The sequence below is a fragment of the Solanum stenotomum genome, chromosome 9 (assembly GCF_019186545.1).
Source record: "Solanum stenotomum isolate F172 chromosome 9, ASM1918654v1, whole genome shotgun sequence".
Classification (NCBI taxonomy): domain Eukaryota; kingdom Viridiplantae; phylum Streptophyta; class Magnoliopsida; order Solanales; family Solanaceae; genus Solanum; species Solanum stenotomum.
Genome location: NC_064290.1, coordinates 55,901,034 through 55,922,847, shown reverse-complemented (window position 1 = coordinate 55,922,847; position 21,814 = coordinate 55,901,034). Strand labels below are relative to the sequence as shown.

General features: G+C 36.1%; 1 protein-coding gene across 1 annotated transcript; it reads right to left on the bottom strand.

Moving 5' to 3' along the window:
- Nucleotides 1-249: 249 nt before the first annotated feature.
- Nucleotides 250-20,691, bottom strand: LOC125877944 (proteasome activator subunit 4). The gene is made up of 35 exons (XM_049559236.1): nucleotides 20,378-20,691; nucleotides 18,386-18,488; nucleotides 18,187-18,299; nucleotides 17,084-17,206; nucleotides 16,691-16,792; nucleotides 16,439-16,604; nucleotides 16,103-16,219; nucleotides 15,947-16,014; nucleotides 15,756-15,857; nucleotides 15,454-15,670; nucleotides 15,078-15,311; nucleotides 14,871-14,998; nucleotides 14,626-14,743; nucleotides 14,322-14,540; nucleotides 14,080-14,235; nucleotides 13,365-13,441; nucleotides 13,002-13,210; nucleotides 12,117-12,333; nucleotides 11,954-12,033; nucleotides 11,749-11,866; nucleotides 11,491-11,661; nucleotides 10,833-11,001; nucleotides 10,712-10,755; nucleotides 10,577-10,619; nucleotides 10,346-10,488; nucleotides 9,219-9,313; nucleotides 7,994-8,889; nucleotides 6,790-7,071; nucleotides 6,616-6,711; nucleotides 4,981-5,159; nucleotides 4,644-4,725; nucleotides 3,431-3,555; nucleotides 2,394-2,486; nucleotides 895-1,048; nucleotides 250-561 (listed from the first exon to the last, which is right to left on the bottom strand). Exons 1-35 carry the CDS (start codon nucleotides 20,536-20,538, stop codon nucleotides 520-522), a joined length of 5,442 nt encoding a protein of 1,813 aa, XP_049415193.1. The 5' UTR covers nucleotides 20,539-20,691; the 3' UTR covers nucleotides 250-519.
- Nucleotides 20,692-21,814: the final 1,123 nt, after the last annotated feature.

Genomic DNA, 21,814 nt, shown 5'->3' with positions numbered 1-21,814 from the left:
TTCGACATTAAAATAGACACTTATGAAAAGGTTTTCAAATCTAAAAGGATTACTGAGAAGTGAAGGAGAAGAGCAATTCTCTATGCTTGAAGAAACAAATATATAAAATTGTCTTGTTTTTCTAACATTGTTTTCTGTCAAGAAATTAGATGTTTGAGTGATAATTTGATTGATCAATGTATATATTTTTCTATGCAAATTTATAGAATGTTGTAAAGAATATGAAAAAGCTATTACTAACATGGAAGATGAGAGAAACAAAACATAAAAATTGAAATAATTACTGGTGATAACTAAGCAATTCAAACATTTAATAATTGTGGGAAGATGAAACAATTTTCTACATTCAAATTCAATGTAGAAAATGAATGATTTTCTGTCTAAAAGTTTTTTTTTTAATTTTTAGTGTAGAACAAAATTGTTAATAAAAATTTGTATGGGCATTACTTTTGCCTAACATTCTTCCCACTTATATAGTATGATATGATTCTCTCTCTCATGTAAGGCACACCATGAATGTCAGGCAAAGTATGATGAGGATGATGATGTATCAGCCAGGACCTGCAAAGATGTCACAAATGATCTTGTTAGCTAAGAAAGCACCAATCATCAATTATAGAGGTGGCTTGCTGAACTACTAAATTCTTCTAGTTGTTTTGCCAAAATCTCTCATCCCCATCTGCAAGTAGGATTTGATATAATAAAAGTTGAAGTCTTGTATAGAACTTTAGAACAAGTAACTAGTTTTGGACGGAATCCAATACAGAACCCTCTTGGCCATAAGAACTCAACAATGTCGTACCCATGGATCTAAATTTTGACTTTGCCCTTACTTGTATGTCAATATTTTGGTTAAAGAATTAGATTGGAGCTAAATGTACATGTGAACCATACCTCAAGTTGTTCTTCAGTGAAGGAATCTTTCTGAACGTTCCATGTGTCCGCATGAGTGCGTCGAAATTCTGCCACAGCTTTTGTCACGGTAGATTTTACAGGTGATGATTCAGAAACAAATTGAGCCAACAGTGTAACGTGTTCTGGCAACCAACTGCGATAAAATTTGGCAATTCGTCACTAATGAGAAACATTTCTCTAGAGTAATCCATACTACTGGTAATATCTAAGTTTAATAGTAGTATACTATGGACTATCTCAAAAAGAATAATGATATCTTTCTACATCTAGAAATAATTTAACTTTAAAAGAATTATATTTTGAAAAGCTAATAATTGTATTTGTAAACAGCACAAAGTCAGTGCTGGAATTTCTGTACAGTGAGCAAAAGCACCAAAATACAGCATTGCCCTCTTCTAATCCTTGAGAACCTCTATGAGTTCTAGCAAAGCTTCTGCCTCATTTACATATTCCTTTTTACAACAAAAGTGAAATAACACAATACACTCTTAACTAATAGACTGATTTGTGTTTTTTTAATGAGATGATTTATAGCCACACAAATATTTTTGGCTTGTTTTACACGACAAGTTTCAAAAGTCTTTCTTCATTTCTTTCTTAAACTTCATGCATAATCAACAACATCACGTAAAACAATACAGGAGACAAATACAGTATTTCCATCAAGTATTAGAACTTATAATTCTCTAAATTAAAGAAAAAACTTGCTCCTATAATTTTTTTGTTTTCTTTTCTTTTAACAAAACTTAGTTATATAATTAAAACCAAAAAATTGAAAAAGAAAGACACTAGCTAGCAGCTACTATTCAATACATTGAGTGGCATATGAAACTTGACTAATAAAATGTAATGCATGGAAAGTAACTTGATTCTTTTGTATTAACAAAATTACTAACTCCTAATTTGAAAGTTTTGAATGTCAAGCTACATTCAAGTAGATATAACAAAATAAAATTGATTAGGTGATACAATGGAAATTTAAAGCAATATACCATGTGGAAAAAAAAGTTGACGTCTTGTTAGTGACAACTGACAATTATGACCCCATACTTAGGAATGTGAAGTCCATAAACATGATTATCCTACACTTCTGTAAAGACTGCTTGAAAGAAACTGTCTACTAGAATATTTCAAAATGTTAAGCACGATCTCCACACATACTTGATTAATTTGGACCAGCATAAGTTGATCAATTTAATATTTTATCATATTGCTGGCCCTAATCATCAGGGTCATCTCAAATGCTATTTAAGTTCCATTTCGTTTTATTTTACTTCATCTTTTGTGACAAGTTAAAATGTATCATTCCTGCAGTGGATTGCTACTTCCACGAACTTCCTAGGATAACACTTGGTCATATATATCTTTGAACATATGAGTTTATGTTAGGTAATGGGCAGTGTGCCTGGGAATATTATAAGAAACTGATAGTGAAATATATCTTGAATATATGAAACTATATCAGACAACTGACATACCTGGGAATATCATAAGGAACTGATAGCACGCAAGCAGCCAAAGCAAGTATCTGTCCATGTAGGGATGCTACAGAGAATCCAGAACGCATGCTTCTGCAATAGCAATTTTTTTTGAGAATGGTAACACATTGTGTATATATATAACCATCAGCACAACAATTGTGTTGCAATACAAAATGATAGTTATATCATCCTTTTTCTTCTTACAAGGATCCTAACACTACTGTGTTTGCAAGAAAATCTACACATACAACATCCGGTGACATGTATGATCCTTCTCTTCCTACGATTCTTGGTTTTCAGTATCGCTCCCCTAGATGCCAAACACACAAAGAAACACACTTTTCTAGGTGCCCTAGGTATCTAAATCGATTAGTCGCTTAATTAATGTTTGTGTAATATCTTTGTAATTTTTAGCTCCTACAAAACCAAAACAATTCACAGGAATTCTTTTAGTAGAATTTTGCACATAATTATTATATATATGCGTCTTGAGCAATCATATGCAGAAAGGCTTGATCTCTCTACGATGATCATCAGGAAGGACTTAACAAGCACATGCCAGGTGCATGGTGTTAGCATATTGTTAGAGTGGCTTAAAGTCCCACATCGGTTGGGGAATGGACCAATGGTCTAGACATGGTATCAGAGTCAGGTCCATCCCCACCACTTGGGCTCCCGGTCCATGCTCCAATTGGCCCTAGGAGTGAAAGGGGGCACTATAGTGTGTTTAAGTCCCACATTGGTTGGAGAATGGACCGGTGGTCTGCTTATATGGACTTGAAAAATCCTCCACTCATGAGCTAGTTTTTGGGGATGAGTGAGGCCCAGGTGTCATATCTCACATAATAAAGACAAGCTTGATCTCTCTAAGGTTATCATCACTAATGTAACAAGCCCATCCCAGGCGAATGGTGTTAGAATATACAGATAGGTGTGACTTCTCTAGGATGATCATCAGTAATGACCCAACAAATAATAAAAGCACAGTAATAATAACTAGCCAAAATTGAGTAAAACTAAAACAATAAAAGAACCTTTGTTTTCTCTTCTTCTGAATGATATTTGCTTCTGTATAAGCTCTATGACGGAAATCCTGGGCTAAATCTTCATCTCCACCCTTCATTAGGCCAGCCAAGACTGCTGCCGCATGCTCTCTTACCTGACCAAAATGTTCAGAAGAATTCAAATGAGTCTCTTTAAATCACCATAATCTCCATATCTATGTAATCAGGGAGAACTAAAGCTATTTTTATAATCAAAAGGATAAAACATGACTACTTGAAATGCACCTGTCTTGTTTCTTAGGAAATAGCAATAAATGCATTTACACTTGCGAACATGTTAAGATTTCATCTTGCAAATAAGAAGCGTGCAAAGCAGGTCCAACTTCTACAAACAGAAAGAATGTCTTAACTAATTGTTTCTTATTTGATGTGGGATGTGACATCATATTTCTCCTGGTTGAAGTCCTGATGTCTAATTAGACACAAGCATGGACCACCAAGGCAGCTCTAGAGATGGAGGCTCCCACCACTTAGTAATGGGAGCATGAAGCCTTAAGTAGAATGGGGGTGCAATAATCAATTGTAACTTCAAGCAAAAGGACTTTCAGACACCAAGCAACTTAAAAGCATAATAATCTCACTTGATCTGAACAGGAAGGGTTGAAAAAGGACTATAATCAAACACATAACATCTACTACCTATAAGCTCATGGTACTATTTTAAGCACATGACACACTTACATGCTACAGCAATAGAAGAGGAACGGCCACATGAAAAATGGATGAATTTGATAATACCATAAAGAATTGAACAAGCCATAGGATAAGCCGCAGTGATCTTTGAAAAAAGGTTGTCTTTTGGTGCATCAAACATATGATAGGTTAGACAAAGAGGTAAATTGTATTCTATCCTAGCCTTTCCTATTCGATGTAATCAAACATGACCTAGTAAGTTTAGGAAATTAAAAAAGCAAAAAAAGCTACCTAAATAAGCTTCAACCAAGCACCACCAGTTAATTCCGCTTTGGGTCCACCCCTTACTCCACCATTATTATAGGGGTATGGGGTTTGAGAAATCAAGAATGTATTTGTTCTAGATCAACCATTGAACAAAACAAGCAAAGAGCATCAAGAGATCTACTTACTTTCTCCAAGACTAGACATCATATGATAATGCACAACATTTTAATTATTTACATAGTTGATACCATAAATATTTCAGCTAAAATTTATGTGAACTTACCTCAACTTGATTATCTGTGAGTAGCTTCTCAACAGTTTGCCAAATTTGTTGTTTGTCCACCTTAGAGAGGACGAAAGTGTGCCTGTATGGTGCAACCAGATAGCAACTCATTTATTTAGGATAGTACAAGTTTATTTTTGCATTGCTTAGCTATTCTAGACCACCGTAACACCTGAAGACTGAGTTTGAAATAAAAATGACAATGATTCAGTTTAAAGTGATGATAACAACACTTTTTTCTTTCAAAGTACCTCATTTTCTCTTCAAGAACCAAAATAAGGATTTTTTCCCTCAAAGGAGGAGAAAAGGAGCGAAGATCAAAATGGAAAGATCATACCTATACATGAAACTCCGCAAATAGGTCAGAGTCGTAGATCTTGTGCGCCAATTGGTATCATTGGCTATAGAAAGAATGGTGAGTACAACTTTCCTTAAATGGGACTCTGAATAAACTCTCCACTTTAGCAATTCAAAAGCTACTTTGGCCAGTGTCGACAAATCCTTATTTGACGTCTCCTACAAAAAATCAACAGTATCAAAAGAGAAATGCACTTCTATTATAAACATCTCCAATGAGAATATATTAATTTATATAGTGTATCAATTTCTTCACGTGTGTAACAGCTGCAAAAATGTCAAGAATTTAAATTTTCAGTATCATTCGTTTGAACGAAATTTCAACTAGGATATGTAGATATAAATCAAGACTAAAACTGAACGAAAGAATTAGAGAACTAAACATGCAGATTTAATATGGTCTGGGAGGACATATACACGGAAATATCACCATAACATGAAGGGAGCAGACACTCGCAATTCTCCTACTTTGTACAGGATACAAGTTCAATGGTCATGGCTCGTGTACCAAGCATAAAACCATGGGAAATTAACGATGGAGATGCCTTGCAGTCAGAATTTAATCCAGACATGAAACTCTTCAACAAGAGTCTTTTCAATTTAATCCTTTCTTGTTGATATACAGTAGCTCCAGTCAGTTAAGGGAAAAGGTCAGTTTAGTTAAAGACTCAGAGAGAGATAAGAATCAAAACTCGGCAAGGAGAAGTTTATGTGACAATAGTTTAATGCAATAATTCTTATATTGATTAATGATGTAGCTATACCTTCCCTAAAAGCTATGTTGTTAAAGTTGAGAGATTTATTTCTTTAAAGATTTCATCAATACCACTGATATGCAGGCTTAACTTTTATAGGCAAGTAAGGATGACGAATAGGAACGGAAATCAAACCTGATTGGTGTCACCTCATCTAAAATCTTAAGCCCTTAAAGAGAGGAGATATTTAGTTATTTTCTTAGGTCTCAACATTTCGTACACACTCATTTGCAAAAGCTTGAACAAGCTAGAAGCAGTAACTCGAAAAAACTATCTTAGACGCCAAATGAGGAGAGGAAGAAGAAAAAACGTGTAATATTTCGTTATCAGCCTATTAACTTGGCTCACAGAAATTCCTCTTATCTTTCAACTATGGAAACAACTAACTCCAATCATCTATTTCCAATAATATCCTGCCTTCATAGATTTCTCCATCCTCATCACCAAAGAAAGGCAGTCTTCTAGTTCCAGCAGTATAAATATGTAGGTGGTAAAAAGAGAAGAACAACCAGCCAAATGTGAGGAACAGCAAGAAATAGCAGTTAAAAACAAGAAAAATACAGAAAACTTAAAGTCTAGCCTTTTGACCATGAGATAAACAAGATGCTTCTTATCAATTTTGTCAAAAATCAAAGTCAAAGTTTGTTCTTTAAGAGATCTCAGTCACAGGAATTGACGAAAAACAAAAATCAAAGTTTCTTTTCTCCAAGAGACCTCAGTTACAAGTTTTACCATTTTCATCCGTAAATGGAGGGGAAGTGTGTATATGCCAAGTTCTTCAAACAGTAATTTCATCCCTTCAAAATGTCAAAAACAACTAAAAAGACAAGCAACAGGAATGATGCGATGTTGCAACTAACCTGTAGAGATATTACAGGATACAAAAGACCAACAACAACATCCAGCAGAACCGAGGATCTTCCTGACTTTAGAGATGAGATAATGAAATGAAATAGCTGCACATCACCAAAACAAGCTAATCAATAAAAGGTCTTAGGAGCAAAAAGTCCAATAGATGAGTTGGCTGACTGTACCGTCTCCATCCATTTAACATCATCATGAGACTGTTCGGTTGATACTCCATTGTCAGAAATTATGTCCGATTGCACATCCAGAGTATCTGACTGGCTAAAACTTTGGATCTTCACCACAAGCTCAGATGCACGTTCTGCTAGATAATGATCCCAATTCGCTGCTTCAACTTTCCTGTTCACATTACTTGTCCCTACTTCATGTGGATGAACTTGATTGCAGGACACCTGGAGCCGAATGTTTGAGCATAAAACAGAGAGGGTGACACCAATGGATTCCCTCACCTGTTCCAGAAATTGTATCATTATCTGTCACCACAGAGACAACAAACTCTACAGAAGACTTTGAAGGGGGTTGATGAAACTGTGAAAGGATCCATTCCTTTTTCTGGGGTGGTCAATTTTACCAATTTCCCTTAAACATAGATTAATTTGTCTTTGAAAGATAAACTTTTTTGTTAGAAACTAGATGAGAAGAACAATAAGTTACAATGTTCTCGTTTACAAATGAAGAAATTTTCTTAAACAAAAATAAAATAAGCGATGACATTATACATTAAAAAATTGTAGTCAAAGATCTTTCTTTCTGAACAGGAGTCAAAGAATACCTTTTTTATTCTCAAAGTTCAACAACTTTGGATACAAGGAATATAATGAAACTATGAAGTCGAGATTCAGCTCAAAGATATAGCCTCAATGTATGTACAACTTGGAAAGAAGAATGGTCAAAGAGAATGTATGTGGCGGTCATAATGCCTTTGAGATTAAAAGAGAGGAAGCACAAAAACAATGGGATCAAGATCAGATGTGGAGCCATAACCATGAGAAGAGCCAAAAGATTATTGAAAAATATATTTTAAAAGATCTTAGAAGGGACCCAACAATGATGCTCAGAGCTGAACCTATTGATCTGGAAAAGCTGAGACTAACAAGCTTGTCTTTCCGGTAGAACAACTGAGAAGAACCAGCTCAACTTGTAAAACTAAAACTGGTCGAGAAGGAAAGATTCTATCAAGCAAAGCAACTCATCAAAGAGGTATGCAATTTGAGTTGATCGACAGATAAACTTATGCTATCTTTGGCAATCAATTCAAATATCAAATGGCTCATGTAACCAAACAACTCTTAACATAACCAGAAAAATAATAGAGAAAACTGAATAATAAATTGTGATCCCAAGCATAAAATCGAAATGTTGAACACTCACTTGTGGAGATGAATGGCTCATACGGCCAAGCAATTCTTCAAGAAGCTTATAGTGAAGCGCTAGTTCAGTAACTGGCATTTTTGGTGGGGAAACTTCTATTAGTGCAGCTGAAAGAAACATGTATCGCTTGGCAACTACAGTAGTACTAACTGTTTCAGGCAAGGGGTTCATTAAACAGTCCATGACCTTTTGTCTCAAGAGTGGAATTCTTGTTCCATGTTTTCCTTTTCCAGTAACTGCATAACGAATACAAGCTGCCCACTCAGGTATGGACTCAACTGTTGGTGCTTGAATAATACTCTGAAAATGGGTCATCAACCAGCTATCCCATGCTTCTGAAACACCGAAAACATCAGAATGTAGCACACCTGCCACTGCCTCAGCAGCAACACACTGCTTTGTCCTCTCCTTTGCATTTATGTAGTCTGCTAATGCATCTTTTAGTGCCAGTATAACAGGAGCACCACATTCCTGTACTAGACGTTTAAAAATTCGGGCAAAGCTCGAGTAGAAAGTGTCATTTCCAAACAAAGATATCCAATTGGGAGTACGGGGCCATGATGAAGAAAATTCAAAATAAAAACGAGTAATGGATTTGTCAGCCACACTCTGAAATGAAGAGGTTCCATGATTTCCTTTAGAAGAAGCACCATCAGTGTCAATTATATGAACATGAGAAAGACTATTCAGGGTTTCATTGAAAAAACCCTCTTCCTGGAATATATTACTTAAAGCTTCTTCGAGAGAAGACTTGGATTTATCCTGCCGGTTAGTAGAGCAAATGGGTCGGTCCTCAGAGAGCTTGTAAGGTGATTCTTTCAGCAAAGTATTTAGAGCTGAGATTGCCAAAATTCTTGTCTGCGGTAGTTGGCTTTTTAAACTATGTAAGAAGTGACCTGACAAGATTAATCATAAGATGAGAATTTCTCAAAATCTATACGTAAATTTAAACATGAAACATAATGCTGCTTACTTTAGATCACAAAAGAAACACAGTAATAAAGGTGAATTGAAGATGGCAATCATTTTGACTGCTTGTTATGATAGATCATATTCACGGAACAAGAATACTATAAGGAGAAAGATACTGACCATAAAAAACAAAAAACAATAAATTACTAGAAGGAGTTCCTATTTCTACCCTATTGAGGGAACAAGAATACTAGCAGAAATGTTCAACTAACGAAATGCACTGAAGCATAACCCATGGACAAACTTAACTAACCAGCAGTTTCACTCAGAATTTTGGAGGACGAGTTAGGATCATTTCTGGAAGCCATAGCCAACAGCAGCAGTACTCGGTTAGCCATCAGATTGTACCTGAAAGAAATCGGGGAAATAAAATATATTTTATGCATAGAAGGAAAAATGGGTGTTGATTGACAATAGGAAGACAAAACCAGTCCTGCAGCTAACCTACCATCTACGTATCTATAATTAGAGATGGCAGTAGAGGCAGGTCATGCGAGAGAATATTCTTTTTAAGAAAATGTTGGGGTGCCCCACTTCTGGGATTACACTGGGTATGTTCTTGTTGTTGTAAGAAAATTGTGGGGCAAGGGCTGGTTGTGGCATTGTGGGCAAATGCTGAAGTAGGGAATCTATATCTCTAAAGACCTATTCATCTTTTATGACAGCAGCGACCAAAGGTCATGACTGGTAATACCACCCATTGCCTGTAATTAGCCTCCAACATTATCCGTGTTTGAACCACTCATTGAAATCTCTCTACCAACAACTTTTTCTTTCCCCAAAATCAGTATACAATTTCACACAAGATAGAGAAAATGACAAGCTAATATGAAGCTTAGAGTTCTTCAGATATTAAGAAGACGACATAAAGTTTAGGCACAACGTCATTCACAGAATTACATTTTAGATCACAATGAAAACTTAATGGTTTTTAATGGTATTATTGGTTTTGATATCTATTTCCATTTCCTTGATCTTTTGACAATCTTGAAGCATTATGTTGAACTTTTCTTAATGTTCACGATAGGTATGCTCAAACAGAAAAATGTTGCAGCATGCAGACAGTATGGGGCGGGGATTTGCAGGAAGAAAAGAGGGTGTGCGGTGAAGAGGGGTAGTGTGGCACTGTTACTGCGGAATTCGAAACCTGCCACACCCTCCCCTATACAAAAAGCTTGTATGGTGAAGTGGGCATTGTGACGCAGCATTGTTGCAGTGCAAGTTAAAATCTGCCACACCTAGCCCTATTGTCATTCCTAGGTGTGATGGTCCAATTGAGACACATACACTTAGAGGAACTCATGAAGCTCTGTGTGTGTGCGCGCGCGCATGGGTGNGGGGGGGGGGGGGAGAGGAGGACAGTACATAAAGCTTTCTTACCGCCAGTGCAAGTTGGAGCTCTCAAAACTCAAAGAACCTATCTCAGAAACCAACACTCCAAAATCTGTTCCTTCTGAATTGCCTGATGCCTTAAGCATGTTTCTGGATACTCCAGAAAAATGAATGTTGTACTTGATGAAAAGCTGTTAGATATCCAATAAAATTATAAACTTTCTTTTGTCAACATAGAAAAGAGAAATGAAAAGACTCGATTTTGAATGTATATCTCACCTCATTGATGGCTTTCTGAGCTTTTAGTGTTTCATGATGAGAGCTTGAGCAAAAAAGGTTCAGTAACACACAGTCAACACCAACATTGTGCTATAAGGAATCACAAGCTAAACAGATGCAAGCATAAAAATTTACCTTGACAGAATTCCAAGCAGGAAGGAAGAAAGTGCCTTCAAATCCTTGTGTCATGAAGAGCAAAAACAGAGTCAGGTACTCACTTCCTAAAGAATAATGCATGTAGTATGAAGATCAATACCGTTGTTAAACATTTAAGAACAGTTTGTGTTGCAAGGACTGCACAGGAACCTAAGACTGCACATTCTGGTGAGCTAGAATTTTTCAAGTTCTGACTCAGACTGAGCACACATTTTGAGATTGTAGAGGGCCATCTCTTCATCATCTTCAAGAGAGATTTTCCAGCAAGTCTGAGGAAATGGGGAGTAGATAGATGAGAAACAAAAAATCTTCCAGAAGATGCAAACGTGGTTATGGGACCTAATCATTAGCAATCAACATAAAAATTGTCTTCCCAATGGAAATTAAGAATGACAGGACAATGACCATGACCATGAGAGATATGCACACAGTTAGTACTCCTCATTGTATTGCTTAAATCACTCAAAAGATTATATCATTATTCTACTTCCATGACTTCTCTACAACAGGATAAATTAGCATGGATTTATATTAGCTTAAGCACCTATACAATATATGAGTACTAAGTGAATGAGCAAAAGGTTTAAGGGCAGGAAGTATGTCCAATATAGAGCGACTGTGAAGCTCCTGTTGCGGTATACTATTTGTTGATGTAGAAATATTTTGTAGGTCAAATTCACTGAATTTATAAACTTTGACCTCATTTAAGGCAAAGAGGACACATGTTCAGACAATGTGCGTGAAAGATTAGAACTCACCCACGGACTGTTTCATAACTATGCAAGGAGAGATTAAGTAGATCATCCGTCAAATGAATGATATGATCTGAAGGAGATACATTTGCACTCAGCCGGAAGACATGATATGATGATTGTGAGGCTCTCCAAGTACTATGCATGTATGCTTTGTCAATAAGTGCCCACCTAGGCCTGCAAAATTGGTGTTATCTTCAAATACGGAAACGCCATATTCAATATGGCAGTCAGTCCTACATACAAAAGCATAGCTAAATTTACCTTTTTTTCCCTTTCGAATGAGATGACACAATAAAATTAACTGGAGGTTCTATTATGGCAGAGGATTCTAGTTTCCAGGACTGCCTGTGATTTGACCACTCATCGTATTCTGAACTCCCTGTTGACCATCTCAATAACTTAGGATACAAGTTATGGGAAGACCCATGACAAGAAAAAGAAGATTGTACAAAGAAAATTCAACTACCGTAGTTCCCCAAGGAGTCAATTATACGAATCAGAAGCAGCAATAGAATGCTATCATCTGATTTTTCCTCCAGTAAGTATCTGTCACGACAGTAGTGGTCAAATTCACCACATGAAATCCAGGGAGAGAAGCAAGAAAAATTTATAAGAGATAAGATGAATACTGGCAGGTTGCATGAATAATGTCAGCAGCCTTTGCTCGCAGTTCCATACTGCCAACACATGAACCAGTCGCTCCAGCAATTACGAAAGGAATGTCAGGTTGCTCTTCAGCCATCCCGTTCCTATAGGATGGTCTGAAATCAGGTAGACACGATAAAACACCTTGAAGTGACGAATCGATACGTAGAAGGGTCACTTTCAAGTGTTCTTTCTCTATGCCTGCAAGCACAAAGTATAAGAACAGTAAAACAATGACTTACAGAGAAGGATACATAAACAGCACATATTTTCAAATGGAAAAAAGAAAAGGTTGACAACTCTTCTTCTTCTTTTTTTGAGAAGATAACAATTGTGTATATTGACAAGTCAGTACATGAATTGCACTGAAACCATATTTACAGCATAATAAAAAAAAAAACAGAGAGCTGGCTCAATTACTAACAAGATCCTAGGATGTATATAATTGAGTCAGTATCCTCTAAATATATTTGTTTACACCAGAAACGAAAAAGTCTAAAGCAATTTAGTAAGACAACTCTTAACTATACTTTTTTCTTCTTTTTTTATGCATGCATTATATCTTTTTCTAAACAAATAATACATGTTTTGGGTTTGAATAGAGCAAAATTGATATAGAGAATTTATCTAATTGACCATAACTTCATATTGGAACCAATACCTAACAAGTTTAGATCTTCCGACAATAAATTTAAGGACTCATTCCAAGCTTAATGATCTATGCAAGTATCATTCAGCAAAATGCTATGCCTTCATTCAGTAGAGGAATAGAAAATCTCCATAAAGTCTATCATAACAAGTGTTATGATTCATCCAATTGGCAGATTACCCTTTCAAGAATCAGAATTGTAATAAAAAATAATAGTTACCTGGATCAGAATGGATTTTGGATTTGCATATTTTCAAAAGGTCATCTAAAGCAGAATCAAGATGCAGCTTCAAGAGTTCATTTGCAAAATGAATTTCTTCAGAGCAAGGGACATGCCACTTAGGGGGTAACCAGGGTTTATCTTCGGTAAAATCTTTTGTGCTGATCCATTCCTCCAGTGCAGGGGCAGCAGCATGGTGCAAAACACACCTTGTATTTGGAAGTGGAGCAATCAATAGATACATACATGAAAAGTCATCTAGTAGAAAACACTTGTCCCGTATATTTTGACCAAAAAATTAAATAGAAAAGAAACTGAATGGTGAATGTATAAAATTCTTAACCAGACAAAAGTTTCACGTACTTGTACTGATTGATGGGATAGTAAAGAACAAGATTTCCAAGGAGAGATCGAAGGAGATGATCACCAGCACCATTAACCTGTCATGTACAACTAAGCTTATCAGATAAAGTTGAAGGACCAAGAATACTTTGGTTCAAATCTTCATATGAACAATGGTCTGCCAAGACTAACTGGACGATAAATAAACATATATGCTGTTAACTGTAATTCTCAGTTTACTACTACCCAAGACAAAATTTAAGAAGCGTCAACTTCTAAGACAGGTGAATAACTGACACTGCTGCAAATAAAATGAAATGATTAAGGGCATATTACCTTTTTGGGATAATTATTCTCGAAAATACTGACTTGTAGCTTAATCAAGAACAAAAATTGGCTCATAAAGTGAGGATTGTCAACAACCTTATATACTTGACTAGTATTGGACACTAAGACCTGAACGCAAGCACTACATGCCATGGTTGGACTTCTGGAGCACGGAAGCAACATAATATAAGGTTCCAACAGTGGAAAACCAAGAATAAAGATGGATCTAGTTTTGATATCGTGTTACAAAAGCGGACCTTACGCCTAACTCAACCCAAGAGGTGAGGATTGTCCAACACTGTATAATGAGACAGCAACCTAAATATTTGATTAATGTGGGTACAATCAAGGGTTTATAACAATGAAAAGGCAATCATCAGAAAAGGATGTATAGTTTTAAAAAAAAAACCTTCCAAGATGGTGAATCGAAAGCATAAAAAATAGCTTCCTTGAATTCGTCTTTGTAATGAAGAAGTGATGGACCTCCATAACTAATTGCAATAGATAAAACTTTCAGATGATATTCAATTGCAGTTTCAAGAGCGGGAGAGACCATTGGCTTTTCCTGGAGAAATGAAAAATGAGAAATCAATGCAGACAGTAAGTGGAATCCTGAAGCATATTACAATAACATTAGTTAAAGAAGAGAACCTTGCTTGCTTCAGAAGTTTTAAAAGCTCCTCTTCCACCAAATCCTGTAACAGGTGTTCCTTTTAAGGATGATAGAGCAGACTCCAACAGGGGTTTGATAAGGTGAGAAATTGCCTCATCGGGGTTAGAGTGAACACATGCACAGCAAAGCAGTCCAACCTCTGCAATAGCCCCAGGAAGAATATTTGTTGTGACAAACTTGGAAATTTTTTTAAGAGCCTGCTCAGTAAAATAGAAGTTTACATCAATAAAAATCGTAAATCTCAGAACAAACATAATCATTTCGAAATCCAGAAAAAGATACCTTCTTGAATAGTGATTCTGAAAGCCTCCCAAGCAGGATTTCCAGCATGCAAAAATAAAATGGACCATCTTCTACCAGGAAAGTTCCTGAAGTTGCTTGCGAATGAAGACCTTCATTCCTGAAGCACCAGTTATTACAAAGCCTTGAGCATTCAATTGACTTCATTTACTTGTGCTCAAGTTTTGTCCCATTAAAAATGGAAAATATGATGCAAAATGGAGAAGAATCTAACAAGTGATACTTACACAACACTGTTAGCTTCCAAATTCTGAAGTAACGAAAATAAGCGGAACAAGAACTCATCAAGCCATTCTGAAAAGTGAAATCCCGGCATGATTGAGGACTGGTCCATAGTCTCTTCCAGTATAGCCATCTGCAAGGTAAGACAAATAAGTATAATCCTTTTGTGGATCAAGCCATAACTGGGAAGAACTTATAACATTGGTACGTACATTGGAGAACAAGGAACCAATTAGTTGCATTGTTGCTAAGGTTTTAGGTGGGTCATTGGCATCCATCCCAAGTAATGCATTAGACAAGGAAATCATCATCAGGTCAACAAGTGAATCAGAAGGATCAACAACGTCCACAACCATGGATGAAGCTGACAAGGTAGTCAGGAGAAGAGATCGACCAGCATATGCTACAGACGTCACAGCACTTTTCAACTGGTGAGTGGCTGTCACCTATTCAGAAAATTGTAGTAAGGGAGTAAAATCATCAGCCTAACTCAAACAATATTAACTCTTCAGCCAAGTAGGAGCATTTGTAATGGTTCAAAAGGAGTGTGAATCCAAATTGCCAAGATTCATTCTTAAACAAACTAACCGTCTCTAAGGCCATACGAAAGCGAGATGATAGAAAGGGAAGAACCAGAGATGGTTCAACATATGAAAGGATAGAAGTGGCAGCTGCAACTGTTTCAGAAAGATGTTCATTTTTGCTATACTGTCCACGATCAATTAGCTTGAGAATAGAATTCACAAAAGCAACCCTCTCTGACTGCCCTAGGAAGATTTCAGACTGCTCGCCATCATCTTTTCTCCTGAGCCCACAGTCACACGGTCAGACAAAGGCTACATATTCTCATATAGAATCTAGAATTACTATGATAGATTAAAAATTCTTACTGTTGCTCATTTTGCAAGCGTTTCTGAAATATATTTACCAAGTGGAACAAGAATCGCTCCAAGGAATAAGTCCAGCGACCACCATTAGAAGGATGGTAATACCTAAAACAACAAAGAGAGATGATTTACAAAATTTTACCAGGCAAATTTTTTTAAAGTAAGGTGATATAAAATCTGTCTAGAAAACAAACTGTTCCAAGAGGTTGACCAATTTCTCCAAATGTTCTTGCGCAGAACCACCAGGTTTTAATAGATAAACCTGCATTTACATTGACAAAAACAGAGGTCATTTTGGCCACATGCAGATGTATTTGTATGATCACGATCACTTATACAAGTGAGCTTACTATAGATTTAGCAATGGCTTTTGATGGAGTGATTGTTCTATTTGAGAATAAGAATCTTGTGTTTCTGGGAACATCCACAGAGAAAGGATTTGACCCACCGACATTTGCTACTGGAACCTGTGAACAAAGATGAATGAAATATTACATGAGAAACACCAGTGCGACGAGTTCCATTCTCTCTAAAATAAGGAACCTTCCAATATACAACTATGATGGAATATGATCTTCCATACAAGGCATAGTCATAAGACAAACTTGTTTGCTCCTGTTCATTTGCTAAGAAAATTTCTTCAAGCAACAAAGATAGAGTCTATGCAACATAAGTACATAACCTACCTCGAACATATTCAAATACTTATTGAAAATATCTGGTAAGAAATGTTCCCAGTCAATGAAGCTATAGTTCTTTATGACACGAGCTGTAACAGATGCCCACTGGCTGTTCCAAAACTGGGAATTTGGTACGGAATCCCAGTGGACTAAACACGTAACAATCCATGTGCTGTCATAACACCAAAAAGAAAATTAGTATACTCATGTAGTGAGATGAAAGTGAAAATATCTTCAGAAGAAGTTGATCATCCTTACTGAGAAAAGAAATCCTGGTTGTCTCTATTGGTAGGAAGGAACAGTCTTACAAAACCAGCACCCTCAAAGGATGAATTGTGCCATGGATTTTCAAGCAAAGATCTGCAAAATGCTTTCCATTAATGAATGAGGACCTAAACAAGCCAAATTCAACCCTAAAAATTAGCTCATGAGAGGAGAGTTATCCATATAAGGAAAACACAACCCAGTCTTAAACTCCGCACACGTGCAGGACTGGAACTAGACCGTGGATAACATACTGTGGGGCCCAACATTGAGAAACACATCAATAGTGGTTGATGGATCTTGGCCTAGGAAAGAAGTACAACAAACACCCTAAATTACTGTCAATTTTAGCACTCCCAGAGCCTAACCCAGGAAGTAAAATATTACCTGAACTCGGACCATATCTCAAATGCAGAGCCTGGAGGGAAAAACCTCCGGCAGGATCGTACAAGAGAAGTAACGGTCTCAAAATGTCGCTGTCTTATTCTCCACCCTTCTGGGCCTGTATTCCTTTAGCAAATAAAGTAGTTCAACAAATCAGCATATAAGTGTATTAAGAAGAACAGTTGCTGGGTTAATACAAAAGCTACATATTAAGTATCTGACGATGAGATTTAGATTCGTAATAAACTGATTAAAGTACAGATCCCACTAGTTACGGTAGAAAAGTAGTAACAGAAAAGAAACATGTATCACCTCTAACCTCCAAAAACACAGAAATATGTAGTATGTGAGCAGTCAGATTTATATGATATGATGCATATAAACATCAGATTTCAGAATGGGTTGAAAATGCCACTTTTTGCAAACTTAATACACTTCTAATATTGCTGCTGGTTATCGTATTTTTACTTCCCATCCAGATTAACTAATAACATCTAACATTCATTAAATTGTGACACATTGACAAAGACCATCAAAAAGGATCATTCCTTATTTGATTTACTCTCCCATCAATAAATCTATGGAAACATGAGGCACCCAGTATGAGTTAAGAAAGATGAGAATAAGAGATGAATCTTCAAACTCCATTTGGAATTGACAGGGAGAGACATGGATATTTTTGAACCCTCAACTATTTGCGAATTTTTACTAACATTGAATACAAGATAGAGGAATAATTGAAGGCTCTTATCACTTTTACATCACACCCATTAAACAGCAAATGAGTGTGAACCCTGATGAGGTTTTCAAAGCCATGAAAGGAGACCATACTCCTAAGCTATTGACCAGCAACTATTAGGTTTCACAAACTTCATGAGGGTATATCGCATATTAGCTGCAAAGGCATTCAGATGTAGGTTCAGGAAAGAAGTTGTTATCTGATGTAAAATCCAGGTGTCTTAGGTGTGACCACAAATGAATCAATTTTTGAGAATGGTAACAAGACCACCAAACGAACTAATTACAATGTCCATACAGAAAAGGCAATAAAAAGCAAGCTAATTAAGGAACAAAAGGTTACAAATAAAAGAAAAGCAGGGACTTGCCTCGTGAAATGTGTGTGAATCAGAGTATCATATAAAGGGCGCCACTGAACTTCCAAGGACAACTTTTTCCGGTATTTATTCAGTAGCTTTACCAAGATATTTCCCCATCTAACCTGATGAGAGCAAATGGCCTTAACTCTGTCGATAGACAGCCATCAAAAAGGATATACATGAATATGTAGCTTTCTGAAGAAATTACCTGAGCAAAAAGTTTATTTTCTGATATACGGAACAATTCCAATCCAACTTCAACTACTTCTGTAACATCCTCCAGAGATAGTTCGCTTTTTGCTTTTATGAAGCTGCAGGTAAGTCCATCAGTAAATAGGTTTATATAATTCAACAAGTCTGTGTTCTGTTTGTGTTAAGTTTGCACAGGTTTCAAGATATAAGTTTTTCTTTAGACAGAAATAACAAGTTTTTTCTAAATCAAGATATTTTTTCTTAAGTCGTGCCAAGTCTATAAATCTTGTTATCGTATCAGGATTAGCATGTTTTTCAATTCTGTAGACAAATAAGACAGTACAATTAATCATGTTACTTGAATTGAAGAAATTCAAAGACCCTAGACTAAAAAAATGAAAGAGAGAGCAAACCAGGGAGTAAAACCATGTAGCACCCGGAGATGGTACCTCAGGCATTCTAGCTTGTACGTGGCCATTGATAGTTAAAATATAAAATGAGATTAGTTATGTATTTTCTACTATTACACTTAGTCCACAATTATCTACTTAGTCCATTTGAGTCCTGGTGAACTGTCCAAAGTGCTATCAGTTTGTAAAAGGTTTCACAAGTTCAGTGAGGTCTTATACATGATTGTAATAGAAATTGGGTTTATGTAATGAAATTTGTTCCTTCACTTTATTTCTCTTCTTCGCTGTTTATTATTCTGTCAATTCCACTTCTGGCGAATTACACTGATCCTGGTTAGTGTAACAGTTGGTATCAGACCCATCGATTCCTTCCGGACTCTCTGCTAGACTTAAAAGTTTGGATGAAGGACGGAAGAAGGTGGAGGCACAACTCTCCCAGGTTCAGAGGTCGGAGAGATTGGAGAAGCCTTAGTATGAGAATCCTGAATTTCAAGTGACTGCACAAGAGATCACAGAAATTCATTGGATGATGAAGCATTTGATGAGCCAAGCAGACCTCATTCATTGAACTGAGGAAATGAATGCCTCAATGTCATACACAGCTGTAATGTTGCAAGGCAACACCTCCTTTAGTTCCTCTAATAGTAAGGAAAATTCATCTACTGTTGGTCCTATGTCTGTCTACTTCTACTGTTCTACGGCACACAAGTTCCCTCAACTAGTAAAAGAGTGGTACTTCCAACTGTTCCTGCATCCATTTAACCCCAAGGGGAAGGTCAACAAACACCTACTATACCTTTTCCACAACCTAATTTCTCAACTGTACACTTTCCTTCGCAACCTCAGTTCCAATACCATCGCCTATACCCAATATTCCTTTTGATACTTTAATTAACTTTTCAATGGCCATAGTGCTAAACTCGATTTCCCTGAATTCAATAAATGCAATCCTAGAGATAGTGGTAAGGTCTGCGTCCCCAGTGAGATTTGTTGTACTTGAGCCGAGAGTCTATCTCCTGAAGGAGCTAAATGTGAAGACTACAATTTGTGAAGTTTTAATTTCCAACTTCTCGGGAGTAGAGTCTAATGTTTCGAAAGGAACTGGGATGTAACATCCAGAGATGGTACTTCAAGCATTTAGGTTTGTACGTATCCATTAACCATTAAAATATGAAATGGGAGTAGTCAAATATTTTCTATTAGTATCCAAAACTAGCTCCTTAGTCCATTTGAGTCCTGGTAAGCTGTCCAAATTGCTATTAGCTTGTTAGGAGGAGCTTATACACATGATTGTAATTACGGGGTCTACGCGATAAAACTTTTCCCTGTCCTGTTTATTACTCTTTCATTTCCATCCCGGACAGTGTAACAAACCAATCAGTTCACTTAAACTCAATAAATTCAAATACATCAGACCACGAAACCAAACAAGCAGTACAATTCACACAACACCACACTAAAAAGGGTGAAAAAACTGCAAACCCACATGCCAAAATCAAAAACTGAACTTGCAAGTGACTGATCAAAGTCAACGAGCAAAGCAATTCAGCATACACATAAGGAATTACGTAAAACTAAGAGTGAAAACTGAAGCTTACAGGTCAATAACGGAAACCCATTTGAGGGTAGCATAAACTGAATCGGGATCATCCGACTTGTACGATTCTTTAACTGATTTCAGTACTTTAGCAAAGGATTGTTTCTCCTTTTTCGTCTCTTCTGCCACCGGCGGCGGCAACCAAGCGTTATACAAGTGCATTTCTACTGATGTTTACAGTATCTGATAACTGAATTGAATTCTGTTAACAATGGAGAAATGTAAAATGTGAAAAACCCCTCTCCTTCAGCTGGGATATTTATAGCGAGGGTCTTCCTTTCTTTCTTCCCAAGACAAATTTTGACCAAAACCCAAAGTACCAAATTTGGAGTTTGGCTCAAGTCATTTAATTTGAGCTAATATTAGTAGAGACGGAGTTATAATTTTGAGTTTAATGATATAGAATTGGATATTTATACAATATAGAATTTATTATAAAGTTATTGAGTTTTGTCGAATTTGTAATTGAAATGTTAGTGTAATTCTTACCATTATTTTTTTTCAATTATATCTACTATCTTTTTTGTATGATTATAATATTCGAATCAAATTATATATATTTCGACTAATATTATGAAGATTTTGTTTACTAAGGCTTTTATGGATGGAAAACATCACCTATTGTGTTTGTTTCTAGGGTAATTTTTTCTAAAATCTCATTATTTAAAAAAAAATCGCTTTATTAATCAATAAATCTGCACCTTATTCTTATAAACTAATTTCTCAATCATTTATTTGCTACTCGGTAAGAAAAGTACCCTTAATCCTTGGTGTCATGACATGATATTTAAGATGTTAGTTGAGGCGGGCCATGGATTTGGAGACAGCGGGGTATTATTATTAGCTAGCTTATTTTGGGTGTTTTTAAGATAAAATATATATTTTAAGTATTTTTGTAATATTTAAATGATATACAAAAGTTATTTTTAAGCATTTATTATAAGTCAAAATAATAATAAAAATAAATCAAATGTTATAAGTTAAGATTTTGAACTTATGTCTCTTGAATTATAAGTCATAAGATAAGATGTAGGTTCATCCAAACATACTTTAAGAACAGATGTACATTAGTTAAAGCATGTCACACAATATTATTCATCTAATGAATTTATTAAACACGCATAATATACTAACATATAACTATAAATTAAATGGCATTAATTAGTAATGCTTACTATGTTCGGGTGATGGTTGTATACACCACTTTTCGCCCATCCAAATCCTTCAAATCAAGGAGGAGAGTTAAGGGGTGATTTCGACCATTGCACCTAACTTGTTTTTGCGTCTTAGCATGCGTAATAAAATATATGTTTATATCTAAAGTTAACGAATGCACGTGATTCATTTATCACCACGTGGATCCGTCTCTAGTTGAGTAACTAAACCATAAAATACACTTGGCACATATGTGATGAGTTGGATCCTAGTCGGATGAAAG

Bases quoted from the DNA above. Each gene is read 5' to 3' on its own strand.
- LOC125877944 (XM_049559236.1), bottom strand. From the start codon at position 20,538: ATGCACTTGTATAACGCTTGGTTGCCGCCGCCGGTGGCAGAAGAGACG. The intron at 10,756-10,832 runs GTATTGATCTTC...TCATGACACAAG, and splicing joins TTCTTAAATGTTTAACAACG to GATTTGAAGGCACTTTCTTC. The intron at 10,620-10,711 runs GTAAATTTTTAT...TTTTTGCTCAAG, and splicing joins CTGCTTGGAATTCTGTCAAG to CTCTCATCATGAAACACTAA.